A 16,205-nucleotide genomic window follows, 5' to 3' on the forward strand; every position below is an offset into this window, starting at 1 on the left:
TATATATATGTTCATATATATACGTATTCATTCTAGTTTGGCACTTACACCAATAAAATTTTATATAAGAAGACAACAGAGAACACAGTTTGATATTAAGAAATATTTTTAAGCAGACAAATTAAGTAAATGAAATTCTTCAGTGAATGAATACATAAAGAATTAATTGGTTCCCAGATTTTGTAGCTGGCAAGAATTTTAAAGCCCCAGGGAGATCGATTATCTGACTCAAGCAAGCTTAATCAGAAGATCACAAATGCTTTTCTCTTTTGTAGGAAGAAATGCCACAACCTTTCTTTTAAAACAAAGTTCTTTTAAGCATTACTTTTGATAATTCATTGAGAGCAATGAATGAAATCATCATACCTCTAAATGGTATCCAACTCTGATGAAGGCACAAAGGGGGTCAAAAGCTCCAGTACCGCAGGTCAGAAGGTGCGTCCTATTATAGTGATGCAAAACCCGAACATAATTTGCACACTCACTCTAAAGCAGGAAAAAAAAAAAAAAGAAATTGATTACTGTAATGAATATGTTTAGTTCTTTTCTGATTATTGCTTTTCCGAGCCCTAGAAATCTCATGTATAACCCACGCTTGGTTAGAGAAGGCAAAGGGGGCAGATGAAAAGAAGACAAGGACCAGTGGAAGAAGAGACGGAGGTGACCAATACAGCGAAGTATGAATTACATTTAATAATGCGAGTGTATCATTTTCATGTATTCTAGTACATGAGGAATTTAGAAAAAGCACTGTTCAGAAATCTATCCAGGTATATTTACATGGCAATATGTTTCACTAAATAATTAAATTCTTCCCAAACCTGTTATTTTTTAAAATTTCATATAAACAATGAATCAGCATAAAGTCAGAAAACAAATAACTAGAAAAAGCTTCATTAAGCTTAAGGGAACATATGCAGATGTAAGCTATTCTATACAGGACAGATAAACAACAAGGTCCTACTGTATAGCACGGGGAACTATATTCAATATCCTGTGATAAACCACAATGGAAAAGAATATTAAAAAAAGAAGGTCCACATGTGTATAACTAAGTCACTTTGCTGCACAGCAGAGACTGACACAACATTGTAAATCAACTATACTTGATGTATATGCAGACCTTAGGGCACTACAGAGTTTTGATGTTTGGGCAAATAAGTCATATCTTCAAACTCATAAATTCATATAAAGTACTTTCATAGAGAATTTTCAAGTAAACAGATAGAAAGCTAACTGACAAAAATAACATTTTATACCTATTACTATAAGATTACAGTCCTGAGATCAGCAAACTTTTTCTATAAAGGACCAGAGACTAAATATAATTAGTTGGATGGGCCATCTGGTCTCTGCAGCAACTATTTACTTCTGCAGCTATAGCATAAGAGCAGCCGTTGACAACAGAAAAATGAATGTATATGGAAGTGTTCCAACAAAACTTCATTTATGGCAGGTCACATTCGGCCCCAGAGCTCTAGTTTGCCCATAATGGGATTCAACTGTAATCGTATCAAGGACAGAATCTTGATTTTACACATCTTTGTATTCTGTAGTTAATCAAACCCAGTACCTGATACACACTCCATGTGTAACAAACTTTTAATAGATCAGTCATTAGTTGAGTATGCTGAGTGAAAACAAGTTTAAAATTACTTCAGACAAAACTTGACTAAATTAATTTTAGCAAATACCTTGTTGGCAAAGCAGGTACTGCTAGTTCATTTAAATTATGAGAGAAATACTAAACCCTTTTATTGCTAAATATCACTTTGGCATTAGTACATGCAATAATCAGTACATATTATGTTTTATAAGGTCAGATTCTGACTTTTAAATTCTCTCATACAACAGTATTAGGATGAAAAAGCCAGCAGACCTATCTCATCGTAAGTGATTCAGAATAGAGCATTCCCTTGGTAAGAACAAGTAACACACTACTGAACCGATTATCTGGGGCACACCGATAGACTTATTCCTTTAATTTCCCCTTCATGCAGCATCCTAGTCTGTATATGACCCGTATAGTTGGGAAAATCTAATATCCTATTTTCATATTGCTATAAGCACCTGCTTCTCCTCTCTTGAAACTGTCACAGCTTGAGTAAGCCGATTAGACCACATTTTGGCTCGGGTGGGCTTAGATTGACACAGCCTGTGAATGTGTTCAATTACTCAGCATCACGCTGTAGACTAAGCCAGCAAGAATGTCTTGACTCATCCCTTTGCCGTTAGAATCAGGAGTTGGTATAATGTGTGTTAGATTTCTACATGGTATTATTTTTTCTTACTGAAAAAAAGGATGAGTTAACTTTCAAAAGGAGCTGTGCATGCCTTCCTCCAAAGCTGTGAATTGTGTCGTCGGCCAGCTACTCCTAGCACGTGAAAAGTCCTTTCACCCGTGTACGCGTGTGTTAGCAACTATGGCAGGGCTGCTGCTGCTGGACCACCTCTTCCCTTTCACATGCTGCAGGGAAGTTATGGAGAGATATATTGATTATGGAGAGATATATTGATTATGGAGAGAATATTGATTCTTTCAGCAGGAGACATCCTCAAAACATGTGGAATATATAAAGCATGTTTACTGCCTTTGCCATCTTCTTTCAAGTTTTTTGTTTTTTCTCCTTTAGTTTCTTCATTTGTTTCTAATTTACTAATCAGGGTGAGATGAAATCTCACAAAGACGGTGCTTAGCTTTTCCTCAAATTAAGAAATTACCTGAAATTATTTTTGTCCCCAGTACATAGGAGATAAGCCTGACTAGAAGGAATTTATAAATCTGAGTTGACTAAAATATTATAAGACAAAATAAAACCAAGATCTAGATGGTATCTTGGTGCCCTACTCTACCTCTACACTGAAATTAATTTTTAAGTAATTATATATATAGAAATTATATATATTATATATATAGAAAATGTACATGTACATGTATATGTATATACATGTACATGTATATATCATATGTGCATGCGTATACGTGTGTATATATACATGTATGTATGTGTGCACATATATTGATATATATGTATATATCAATATATATATCTATAGATATAGAGAAAGATAGATATTTATTCTTGAAATGAATTGCATATATGTGTTTTAAGAGCAAATAAAAGGTTAGAGATTCAGTCTTTTGTCACTGACCATGACTATAATTGATGATTTGTTTAATTTACAATGAATAATACTCACGGCATCTTTTCCTTTCATTATGCATTCTTCTGTTTTTACTGCTGTACTTGGCCAGTGTATCTGGAATAAAAGATAATGGACTGTTATGCAACTGCATATAAAAATAAACCACACGGAAAAACCATTTCATTTTTCTTCTGCAATTCAATACATTTTATTTTGTTCTATTTTTGTTGGTTCTACTTCCTTCTTTGAGAAGATCAAGCAAGACTTTATCTTCTTTATGGCATTATTTGCCAAATTAAGGCACTTATCTTTTAGCTTTTATTTTATGCTAAACTTTATTATTACTTATTATTTTTTTTAATCTTTCTGAAGGTTCATCTCAAGTCTCAGGCCTTTAGAGGTCACCCATACTTCAACCAGCACTGCTCTGCACTTAACCTACTGTGATCTCTGCTGTCCAATCTCTCTCCCGAACTTGTCTGACCCCCAAAGGCCAGGAACCTCCTTAAGTTCCCTTTGCATTTCTACCACTTAGCACTGAACCTGGTGTGGTGGACTCTCCATAACATTTGTGCACAAAAGAATGAAAGGATTTATAATGAATGAATTTATAATTCATCCTTTGTTTATAATGTATCACTTCATAATACACCACAAACATCTTTGATTATTTTTAAAACATAATTTAACTCTACCAGTTTCCCACTGGATTTCGGGAAATTTTCGTTGTATTTCAAATTTGTTGGTTTCTTCATTGAAGAGAGAATATATCAAATACCTCTTTTTCATCTCAGATAGTGCCTAGCACTCTGCTGGGACCACAGGCAGAAATCATTAAGTACTTTTTTTTGGGAATGCAAGAAATGGTTTTCTCTATCCTTTTCTTTTCTCAGACCGTTTCTGTTCCTCTTTTTGCTTAAATGATAGATTAATCACACCATGTGCCAGACAGCGTGGCAAGAACTTTTAGTTCTTCTTTCTTCTACTTTATAAACTCATGTGCAGAGGTTTGAGTTTGTTATACTATGCAACTGAGGGCTCATTATTATCATTGGTCTCAAAAGGTCCCTCTCTTATTTTAATTATCTATTTATTTCCTTCCCTTCCCCCCTCCATGTTCTCCCTGCATCCCTCCAGGAGGCAATCACTGTAAATTGTTCCTGGGAAGACTAACAGTTTTTCTGTTGTTTGCATATGTTCTTATAAAGTGTATATTGCTTTTTGTGCATTTTTTAATTTATGTAAATGGTATATTTTAATTTATGTAAAGTCTTTCTCATCTTTTATACTAAGAACTGGGTTTTGAAGACCCCTATACAAAGCCCTATGTATACACACAGTCTGTTGTTTCTAACGGCTTTGTAGTATTTGGGGTATGGATCCCCCATACTCCCTCTTCTACTCTCCCAATGAGGACACCCAAATTGTCTCCAAAACTCCACCACGGCAAACATCGGCACATCTTCTCCCAATAAAACCTAGAGGAATCAGTTTAATGTTTATGATCTCCATGAACAGCTCATTTCAGTTGCAGTGACTACACCACAAGTGATGGTGTATAAGCTACTTTGGGAAAAGGCTTCTTACCACAATAGTCTGTTTTGTTTTAATAAAGTACTTTATTGACAAGAACCACTCCCTCCCCCCCCCCACCAAAAGCAGCAGCACATTTTTGTACACGTCCCTCTGGGATCTGTATAAGAATACCACTGGTATGTATAACCAGGAGCAGAATTACTGGGTCTTAGCGAAGCATACATTTAATGTTTTACTGTAGTGTCAGGTTGCTCTCCAGGATGGTGACACGTTTATACTCTACCAGCAATCCTCACTGACACTTGGCATTATCAGCTTTCTAACTTTTGTACTGAGCACTTCAGATTCAACATTTAATTTAATCCTTACCAGAACTTTACCTAAGTACTATTTGGGAGCTTCTTTTAAAAAAAATGCATATTTCTCTGTCCAACCCTACAGTGCAGATCTATGGGTGGGAACCAAGGTATACAATTCCCTTAAGTAATTGTAGCAACTGGTAAGTTCTCAAATGCTTCCTGTGCCTCAAGATCTAAAAGCCTCCAGGTTAATAGCTTATCCCCTCACCTGCTGGATCAATCACTCCTCCTCCCCTGACTGAAAAAGCTCAATCGGCTCCCTTTCTTGTGTCTCTTTCTGAATTCCATGGAATCGCCTTCTCATGCTAATGCATCATCTTCATGGACTCTGCTGGTCAGCGATGATGAATTCTATTTTGAGCGATGCTGACTTTCACCAGAACCCCCTATAGTTTTTTGTTCATTGCCTCCAAAGGCCTGTGCCTTGGATCTACATGCCCTGGTGTACAATGTCTCTAGAAAAATCTAAAAGGCAAGCAACAGGCATGCCTTCCTATGTGGCACCATTCTTCTGGAGTTGAGTCTGAAGTCTTCCTTCATTGGGACAGGCACTCTCTGATTCTCTTCAGACTTTTCTTTTACCTGAGTGGCCCCTGTAGACGTTTTAGTTTTTGAAATCTGATATACATGTTTGAATCCCAAATACGGTCAAAATTTAAGATTTTTAAAAAAGCTGTGTCCCATACAATATCAGGTTAGGTATTTATATGCTAGATGGGGAAGAGGTTTGTCACTTAACTCACACGTTACGTAGTCAAATCCAGGCCCTGATACATGAAAAATATTGGGGATTTATATAAGTGGTGACAATGGCATTTGATTCTGATGATCCTTTTATGACTAAATTTATTATCATAGGAGTAAGCACTCTAGGGTTTGAACTATAGGTGTATGACATTACTTTGATGCTATTATTAGTGTAATGAGCCCCCTGAAGTTTCTTACTAACAATAGTCAGCATTCATGTGTTCCTTTGCTTTCACAGTGCAGTATATAAACTTTCAAATAAAAACACAAGCGCTTTTTGTTATGTTGCAACATAGAAAAAAGATAAAAGGAAAAAAGTAGGGATATAAAAGAAAACCAACTAAAAAGTCCAAAGCACACATAGAATACCCTAGAATCAATGTTCTTCATTATAGCAGTAGATCTATCAGTGGATCATATATGATTCAGGAAAGATAGCACATAAATAAGACAATGTCAGGTTCGACTGCAGGCTTAACATCAGCCTGAGGGAGGTTACCAACACCACTTGACAATAGGATTCTGGAAGTGAAGTTGTAGAATTGATAAACTTCACTTATCCTTTATTTTGGAAAAAATTCAGGCACTGAGCAGTAGGTTTTCTCAGATGATTTCTAAAAGTTATTCTAATTTGAGATTCAATTTGGTTTTGGAATTATAATTTTACTGTGGATGCATAAATTATTCAAAAGGATATGCTAGAAGGTATATGTGTGTGTAAATACAAATTCAAAATACAAATTCATTTTAGGATCATCCATCATTGGAAAGATTTTCATGACTAATTTGCTTACCGACATGAATAAATCGGAGAATACCTCACCAGTAGAGCAGAATAATGCTTTTATATTCTTAACACCTTTAATTTATGAGATGCAGCACTTTTCTTCTTAGAATATTAGCATCTTTTTTTATTCATTTTTCATCATTATGTAAAACGGTGACTTCTTTAAATCATAGTTCTACAATTTCAAAGTATTAGATAACTAATTCCTTGGAAAAATATACCAAAGTTCAGCTTTTCAATGTTGAAATAGTATCCAGACAATACAACAACCTCAACGTATTACCTCATTCTCCTCAATCATTGCTTCATAAGGATTATTTCCGGGACTATTTGAACATATTGTCTGGGGGGCAATTCTCTAGAGGATTCCTATACTTTATTGACAGCTTTTGTTCCACATTATCTTTTCAAAGAGCCTTGGAAGACAGAGATAGAATCTCTCTTCAGGGCAAATAGAAGATTTGTTTCCTGACCAGGATAATAAAGATAATGTCTCCCTCTGGGCAAAGGTTGGACAGCTTTGCTAGCAAATCCCTTGTAAGACTGGGAGTTTTCTGAGCTGGAGGTTGGTAAAGCGGGTATGACACAAATTCACTGCGTGTACAGCGTCTACTTAGGCTGCTTTGCCCATCCCCTATGGGACTTGAGGAGGAAAAGACAAGATGGAAACACGAGGCTCATGCTACCTGCTGTCCTGTGAGTGACAGAGTCCTCTGTCTCTAGCCCAGGCGTTGTCTTCTGCCAGCATCAATGAAACTATGACAGGCTAACTTGTTGTCTTAAAAGCAAGGTAAAATTTCAGATCCTTCACAGTTCTTGACACAAACAAAATATCATATATTATGTGGTGGCGAAGACAATACATGGCTTTTCTAGGATTGCCAGAACATGTGTTGTTTCTAGCAGCAAACCTAATAGTGGCAGTTGCTCTAGGAATAATGAAATCATTATTTCAGGCACGTCTTAGAAGACGTTTCCTGATTAACTTTTTCAACAGATAGTATGTCTCCCTCCTTTGATCCTCTATATTGCTTTTCTTACGTTTTCTATCTATGACTATAATGATATGTGTACTCAACTTCAGCTCTCTTATTAGGGCTATAAGTTACAGAGGGCAAGGCAGTGACTTATTGCCCCAGCCCTAAAATGCCTACCTGGCATAAGGCCTTAAATGCACTCCCTGCTCATTCATTGTCTATTGGCAGACTTGTATCAGTCAACATTTCTTTATCACATTCTTCAAAAAGTCAATTCAATAAAGGATCCTACAATAAAGTGTGAGATATAGATTCACTGACATGAAAATGCTGCAAGCAGTATCAAATAAATGAGACAAGTAACTTTCCAGTCTAATCAGGGAGGAAATCCTGCAGGATTTAGCAAGTTTGAGAGACTGGCAGGATTTCTGAGGGTAGAGAAAAGGGTGTTAACCAGATCACTCTGGGTCCATGGAAGGGAGAGAGGTAGAAGATTAAATTATGAACACTCCCCACTAAAGTGCAACACAGGGGAACTCTCCAAATGAACAATGTCATTATATATTTACTCAAGTTTTGCTTTTGTTGTTGTTTATACATTAGTTTGCTTTGGTTTCTTTCTTCTTTTTTTTTTTTTTTAACAAAATTTAACAGGCTCAGGACTGCATTCAAAGGTCCACTCAGGTGAGAAAAGATGAGAGAATGATCTCACTGGAAATCAAAAGTTATTTTAAAGCCATCACGTACAAATGTTCTGCCAAGACAGTAAGGGAAATGATTTTCCTCATTTGTTTTGGCAGTAAGGATGCCTTTTGGTTCTGCTCCAGAGTATAGCATCAACAAAAACCCATAAAATTAAGCTATTTGTTCTGCATAAAACATTTTTAAAGGCAGTTAAGCAACAGGGTTGTAATGACACTTCCAAATTCTCTGCACCGAGAAAGGTACAAAAAGCAGAAGGTTAAATACACATCATTTCATCACAACACTCCTACAATATAATTTAATTGTTCCAATGCACTTTAACAGGCCATTTACTATGCTTGCATATCTCAAAGGAGAAAAATAAAATAAAAATTAAATTACAAAGTAATTCTTACCCGGACTCCCTACTGAGTCTCCTAATTACACCAGGATTAAGGATTTAACAATGCTATTGTTACAAGATGTTAGGACACTCAGAGATTTTGGAGAGCAAAAACAAATGAACAAAGAAGCAATAATTTAACTGTCTAAAAAACATTATTTCTTTTTTTATTGAAAAAAATTAAATAAAATGATCCAGGTAATATAAGTCTCTCTTCTTTGGAATACATTTAAGTGATTAAGACACTATTATAACTTCATCTAATATTCTCTTCCTAATTCTATTATTCTAATGAAAAACGTTTGTTTATATTTTAGTCTTTCTTTATCTATTTTATATCTATATATAGTACCAGTGTCATCAATGTGTATTTTAATGAAAGGTCCTATAAATGTCATTAAAATCAAGAAAATAGATTGAGTATAACACATTAAAAGAGGCCTAATGGTTTATAAATGGTAGTTTTAACCTGACACGTTATCCTTACTGCTTATGCTTTTATACTTAATTACAATGGCTGTCATTATTCAAGTAGTTTGTATACCAGAATTATAATCTTTTGGACTATAGACAAGATTTGTTCTTGAAATGTTTATAATCCAAAGCTTTTGAATTAGAACACTATTATTATGACACAAACATTTCCGGCCTTGTGTGTGCCCTTTTTAATGGATGAAATTTACTAAATTGCCATCATTAATGTGAAATACCATTTGCCATTTTATATGCAAATTAGATTTTAATGCCTTTCTCTCACTTAAAAAAATTAAATTCTAAAATTCAAGCATTATTTTTCACCTTGGATTCAGTAAAGCTGAGTAAACGAGAAAAGTATAAATATTTTTACAAACAGAAGTGACTGAGTTATATTTAGAGATATCCAAATTAAGTAGTGTAACTTTAGCTTAAAATAATGGTGGTGAGAGTAATTTTAGAAAAATAAAGCTGAAATTTAGAAACTTGGAGAAAGCCAGGGGTGAAAATTTGTTAAAGTGAATATTTATTACTAAATATGGAATGTTTTATGACTTCCTATAAAATACAGCTTAAATAAACAAACATTTCCACTTTTGATTTCTTCATGAAATGAAACAAGGAAAGATTTTATACCTCAAACTACTGTTGCTACCTCCCTGAGAATAATTTTGATTTGTTTTTCAGGAATCTCAGTACTTCTCAAATGTGCACAGATTGCAAGGGGCTATGTCGACAGGAGATGGACAATCTAGTCCCTCACCTGTGGTTGAAATACCGGAGCCTCGTGGGGAACTCAACTTTGCCGTTAAGTTAAGAAAACCATAATTCAAAAAGAGTCATGTACTAAAATGTTCATTGCAGCTCTATTTACAATAGCCCAGAGATGGAAACAACCTAAGTGTCCATCATCGGATGAATGGATAAAGAAGATGTGGCACATATATACAATGGAGTATTACTCAGCCATAAAAAGAGACGAAATTGAGCTATTTGTAATGAGGTGGATAGACCTAGAGTCTGTCATACAGAGTGAAGTAAGTCAGAAAGAGAGAGACAAATACCGTATGCTAACACATATATATGGAATTTAAGAAAAAAAAAAAATGTCATGAAAAACCTAGGGGTGAAACAGAAATAAAGACACAGACTTACTAGAGAATGGACTTGAGGCTATGGGGAGGGGGAAGGGTAAACGGTGACAAAGCAATAAAGAGGCATGGACATGTATACACTACCAAACGTAAGGTAGATAGCTAGTGGGAAGCAGCCGCATAGCACAGGGAGATCAGCTCGGTGCTGTGTGACCGCCTGGAGGGGTGGGATAGGGAGGGTGGGAGGGAGGGTGATGCAAGCGGGAAGAGATATGGGAACATATGTATATATATAACTGATTCATTTTGTTGTGAAGCTGAAACTAACATACCATTGTAAAGCAATTATGCTCCAATAAAGATGTTTAAAAAAAAAAAAAGGAAATTAAAAGATTTCATCTGCAACACTGCAAAAAAAAAAAAAAAAAAAAAGTTAACAAGGGGAGACAGTTCTTTCTCGCACTTGTCAGTGGTTTTCCTCCACTACTGTCACCAACCACTAACTGTTCCACTAGTCTCTTAACCATTACGAAGGTAAACGTTAGTCATGCAAAGGGAATAAGAAGCAAGAGGAAAGAAACACCTCATGACAAAAGGCAGAACTAACAGTACACTGAAGACCACCTTGGGAGACGCGGAGTTCACACCAGAGCAGCAGCCTGGTTCTCAACACTGTGACGTGGTGGAAAGACCTTAGGCTTCTAAGACAAGCGAACCTGGTTTTAAGTTCTAACTGCTACTTACTGGCCTCATGGCCCTATTCTCCTCTTCCTTCCATTCACCCAACATGCTGCTGCTAAAGCAATCATGCTGAACTACCATTCTGATTGTGTTTTACACGTATTCAGACTCTCCCACTGGCTCCTGCATTGCCTAGAAGATTCAGTTTCAACAACACAGCCGTCGGTATTCTTCAGGATCTGGTCTAAACCCCATTTCCATCCTTAACTCTCATTCTACCCTGTTGATACCCTCAGGCCCCAACTCACCTATCTACTTCAGCCAAGTCATTACTTCAAAGTGCTCTAAAATGTCTGACCTTCTTCCCTGTACTCTCTCTGTTCCCACTACCTATCTGTGTGAATCAAAATTCCAACTACGATTCAAAGTCCAATTTTAAATTATATCTCCTCCAGGAAACCTCAACTCCCAGCTTCTGTATACTTTCTTAGCATTTTACTTGGGCCTTTGTTATAGTTCTATTCAAACTGTGCTACCTGTGACAGATGTGTATGTATGTATCTTCTCCATTGCATTAGAAATATTTTAGGGTAGGGACTGTTTTATTCATCTCTGCATACTTCGTATCTCCATGACTGTTTCTAGAACTTAGTTGAATCATCTCTAAAAATATGCAGTACTCTCCTACCTCAGTTAGAAATGGCAGCACATAGGAATCATGTGCTGATTCTATGTCTTGTTTAGATAATAACCATGACAGCAAATATTTGGATAATACTATGTTTCAGGCACTGGCCTAGGCAACTAATAAGTCAATAAACTGTCTTATAAAAGCTGTGAGATAAATACTATGATCATCTCTCTTTTACAGATGAGAAAACTGAGAAATAGAGCTATGGAATAAGCTGACCAAGATCACTCATCGCCTAAGTGCTGGACCAGATACGGGAGTTCAGGCAATCTGGCTATAAAACGTGTTCTTTGCTATTACATTCTGCTACTTTTCAAAAGGTCTTATAATATCTGCAAATGGAAATAAGTTAAAATAAAACAAAAAAATAATCTGTTGGCTCTTTCTGTCAAATATCAAAAAAAAAATGTAGCTGTTGATCCATTATATCTCATTCTAGAAATGAAATGTTGATCAGAAAGAATGAAGACAAACTTTCAACCAATAAAGAAACACAAATAAAGGTACCATGGCTGATGCTTCTTTATGGTAATACAAATAAACCTGATAAATATGAATTAGGAAATAAATTTTTCTCATGGAATATGGAAAACAGCACAAAAATGTTTTCAATAATTGTTAGGTGCTATATGAAAAAACTTTACTTTGTGTAATATCTAGAGGGATTTTTAACTCATTACTAGTTTTGGTTTACTAATTAATATTATTATTTACCATTTTGAAATATTATCATATATTATTGAAATATTTTAGAGTCACAGGAAAAGTTTTTTTAAATCCTCTTTTTAAGAATTGCTTGAATTACTCAATAATTGTGTAAATTTTACTCTTAAATGCTCCTTAAATGCTAGCAATATACCAGGATGTTTTGTATTTATTCCTTTGCTTCCCTTTCTTGATCATATTTTTAACATACATAGTTTCTTCTGAATTACATGTTTAACGCTAAAAAAACGTAACTCATTAATTTTGCATGCATATATTTAAATCTCCTTAGATTTAACTCAAATTACATTTCACCAGACTGAAGTTCAAATAACTACGCATCATGTAAAAATAACATTTAGGGCTTCTCTGGTGGCGCAGTGGTTGAGAGTCCGCCTGCCGATGCAGGGAACACAGGTTCGTGCCCCGGTCCGGGAAGATCCCACATGCCGCGGAGCGGCTGGGCCCGTGAGCCATGGCCGCTGAGCCTGCGTGTCGGGAGCCTGTGCTCCGCAATGGGAGAGGCCACAGCAGTGAGAAGCCCGTGTACCGCAAAAAACAAAAACAAAAAACATTTAATATTGCTGAGTGTACAGCTGCTAACTAGAGAATTTAATAATAACATAATAAACTTTCATTATCTCTTTTGGCCACATCTTGATATTGCACTAAGTATAAATAAATTGGGGGTGGAGAATATGAGAAGAAACAGGTACATTCCTTTTCAGATGATCTAGATTGGAAGTTCTTCCTCAATACAGAATGATAATTTTAAAATTAAGTAGTGACTGAAAGGAAATTTAATGAAGAAGATTTTTTACTTTCCCAGTGGTCCAGCAGTTAAGACTCCGTGCTTCCCATGCAGGGGGTATGGGTATGATCCCTGATTGGGGAAGTTCTGCATGCCATGCAGTACGGCCAAAAAAAAAAAGCCAAAAAGCCAATTTAAACATGGATAGCTTTTTTTTTTTTTTTTTTGCGGTACGCGGGCCTCTCACTGTCGTGGCCTCTCCCGTTGCGGAGCACAGGCTCCGGACGCGCAGGCTCAGCGGCCATGGCTCATGGGCCCAGACACTCCGCGGCATGTAGGATCTTCCCAGACCAGGGCATGAACCCGTGTCCCCTGCATCCGCAGGCAGACTCTCAACCACTGCACCACCAGGGAAGCCCCACATATTACATTTTAAAAGATATTAAAAACTAAGAAATAAATGGAAAGTGAGAAAGTGGGGAAAATGGGCTTTGGCTACTCTTCCAAGGTGACTGATCCCAGGGGAAGAAGCAGGGATGTGGTAGCACCAAGTAGATATATGTTTATGGTGGGACTTTTTAAATGAGAGGTCTGTATCCTGCTTATAAAATGATGGGCTAGACACAGTGGTCTGACCTGAGGTAATTCTGCCTCCCGGGGGGTATCTGACAGTGTCTGGAGACTTTTTGATTATCATGACGCAGGGGCAGCATTCTATTGGAGTGTATTGGATAGAAGCCAGGGATACAGCTAAACATCCTACAATGGCACAGGACGCTCTCTGCTCCAACCTAGACTTATTCCAAATGTTAACAGTATTGAGGTTAAGAAACCCAAAGATAAAGCAGGAGAGATTAAAGATATAATAACAGGTAAATCATTGAAGGAGTAAGGTCCAGGAAAGACAGGAGGAGAACTTGGCCAAGAAGCAGAAACATCACATCTGCAGAGCCTGGACAGCACTGAGGCACCAACTCTCATTCTTTTTTTTTTCCCCCCCCGCTACGCGGGCCTCCCACTGCTGCGGCCTCCCCCGCTGTGGAGCACAGGCTCCGGACGCGCAGGCTCAGCGGCCATGGCTCACGGGCCTAGCCGTTCTGCGCCACGCGGGATCTTCCCGGACGGGGGCACGAACCCGTGTCCCCTGCATCAGCAGACCGACTCTCAACCACTGCGCCACCAGGGGAGCCCTCTCATTCTTAAGTCTACTTTTTTTAAACAGACTGTCTATGAAGTAGACCTTGTCTAACTCTGCTGTTACTGAAAATAAATGCAGAAAGTCTATGTGGAGTTTTATTGCTAATCATTCTGTGGAAATAGGCAAGAAAAGTACAAAATAACAAATGCAGGTGGGGTGAAGTCACCTCAGAGTTAATGTAGCTTACCTCTCAGAATTCCTCACGAGTACCCAGCCCTTCTGTGGCCCTGGGAGGGGTGTTAGCAATTTTGAAATTTAAGTTTGAATTATATTTCCTGAAGTGGCCCAGCAAACTGTATATACTTCAGGCCCCACAAAACAAGGATTTACCCTTGAATGCAGCAAAGTTATTCAATTTAATAATTTGTGTAGCTACTTTCCTTGACATCCTTGCTGGATGGAACCCTGAAGCTTCAACAGCCAGCTACTGTTCTATTTAGCTCCCTAAGATGCAGTTCATAAATACTCATCACTCTCCAGCTTTCTTATCCTTATATAGTCTTCACAGGTCATTTCCTCCATTAAAGCAGTCTTTCTAGCATTAAAGCCCTCAGGGTACAATTAGGCCAAAACAATCAAGGATAAGTAGGTTATTCAATTTCCCCTACTCTAAAGCAGAATCACATTAAAGTGGGAAGCTGCTAACTCCTGGCCTTAGTTCCACATAGGAAATGAGGGCTCAGGAAAACTGTTATGAGATTTTGTGTACATAAAAGTCATCTAGAAAGCGTGTCATAAATGTGGATTTCAGGGACCCACTCGATGAGAGTTTCAGGATCCAGACAGGACAACAATTTAAGAACTACTTCCTTAATGCAAAGATTCTTAATCTTCTGGGTGTCGGATCCCTTGAAGGATCTTTCCATATTCACATACTTATAATGTTAATATGGAGATTTGATTAGTTTGCTATGGCAGCTATAACAAGATGTTACAGACTGGGTGGCTTAAATAACAGAAATTTCTTTTCTCATAGTTCTGGAGGCTAGAAGTCCAAGTTCAAGGTGTTGGCACCTCTGGTTTCTTCTGAGGCCTCCCCTTGGCCTGCAGATGGCTGCCTTCTCACTGTGTCCTCACATGGCCTTCCCTCTATGAGCACATATCCCTGATGTCTCTTTAATGTATCCAAATTTCCTCTTTTATAAGAACACCAGTCAGACTGGATTAGGCCCACCCTAATTGCCTCATTTTAACTTAATCACATCTTTAAAGTCACATTCTCAGGACTGGGAGTTAGGGCTTCAACATATGAATTAGGGGTTGGGGGGCAGGAAATCATCCCATAACAGAGATTATTCCATGGCCCCCATTCTAACCACCCCTGGCTTAGCTATTCCTTCAAAGAACTGGAGTGTGCAGATGATCTACCCAAGAGAAAAAGAAGGGGGCCACGTGGTGAACACCACAGTTAGGAGGAAAATGACCATCCAAAAAAGGGAGAGGAAAATCCATTGAATTTGTCTGGAAGAAGGAGGTCCTTGATGGTCTTAAAGATTTATGTGTGTATACCTGGAAAAGACGAAAACTCCAATTCAAAAAGATATATGCCCCCCAATGTTCACATCAGCACTATTTACAATAGCCAAGACATGGAAACAACCTAAATGTCTATCAACAGATGAATGGATAAAGAAGATGTAGTATATATATACAATGGAATATTACTCATGAAATAATGTCATTTGTAGCAACATGGATGGACCTAGAGATTATTATACTAAGTGAAGTCAGACGGAGAAAGACAAATAGCATATGATATCGCTTATATGTGGAAACTAAAATATGACACAAATAAACTTATTTACAAAACAGAAATAGACTCACAGACATAGAAAACAAACTTATGGTTACCAGAGGGGACAGGCAGTGGGGGGAGAGATAAATTAGGAGTTTGGGATTAGCAGATATAAACTACTATATATTAAGTTGACAAACAACAAAGTCCTACTGTATAGCAGAGGGAACTATATT

At 37.2% G+C, this 16,205-nt stretch overlaps 1 protein-coding gene across 1 annotated transcript in view; it reads right to left on the reverse strand.

Annotated features, from left to right (window-relative positions):
• SEMA3E (semaphorin 3E) overlaps positions 1-16,205 on the reverse strand; it is a 266,959-nt gene that overhangs the window by 95,117 nt on the left and 155,637 nt on the right. Inside the window, exons 3-4 of the mRNA XM_067746088.1 lie at positions 3,202-3,261; positions 367-486 (exon numbers count right to left, since the gene is read on the reverse strand). Of these exons, the coding sequence (XP_067602189.1) occupies positions 367-486; positions 3,202-3,261 (180 nt within the window). The remainder of the gene's footprint in view (positions 1-366; positions 487-3,201; positions 3,262-16,205) is intronic.

The sequence above is a fragment of the Pseudorca crassidens genome, chromosome 8 (assembly GCF_039906515.1).
Source record: "Pseudorca crassidens isolate mPseCra1 chromosome 8, mPseCra1.hap1, whole genome shotgun sequence".
Classification (NCBI taxonomy): domain Eukaryota; kingdom Metazoa; phylum Chordata; class Mammalia; order Artiodactyla; family Delphinidae; genus Pseudorca; species Pseudorca crassidens.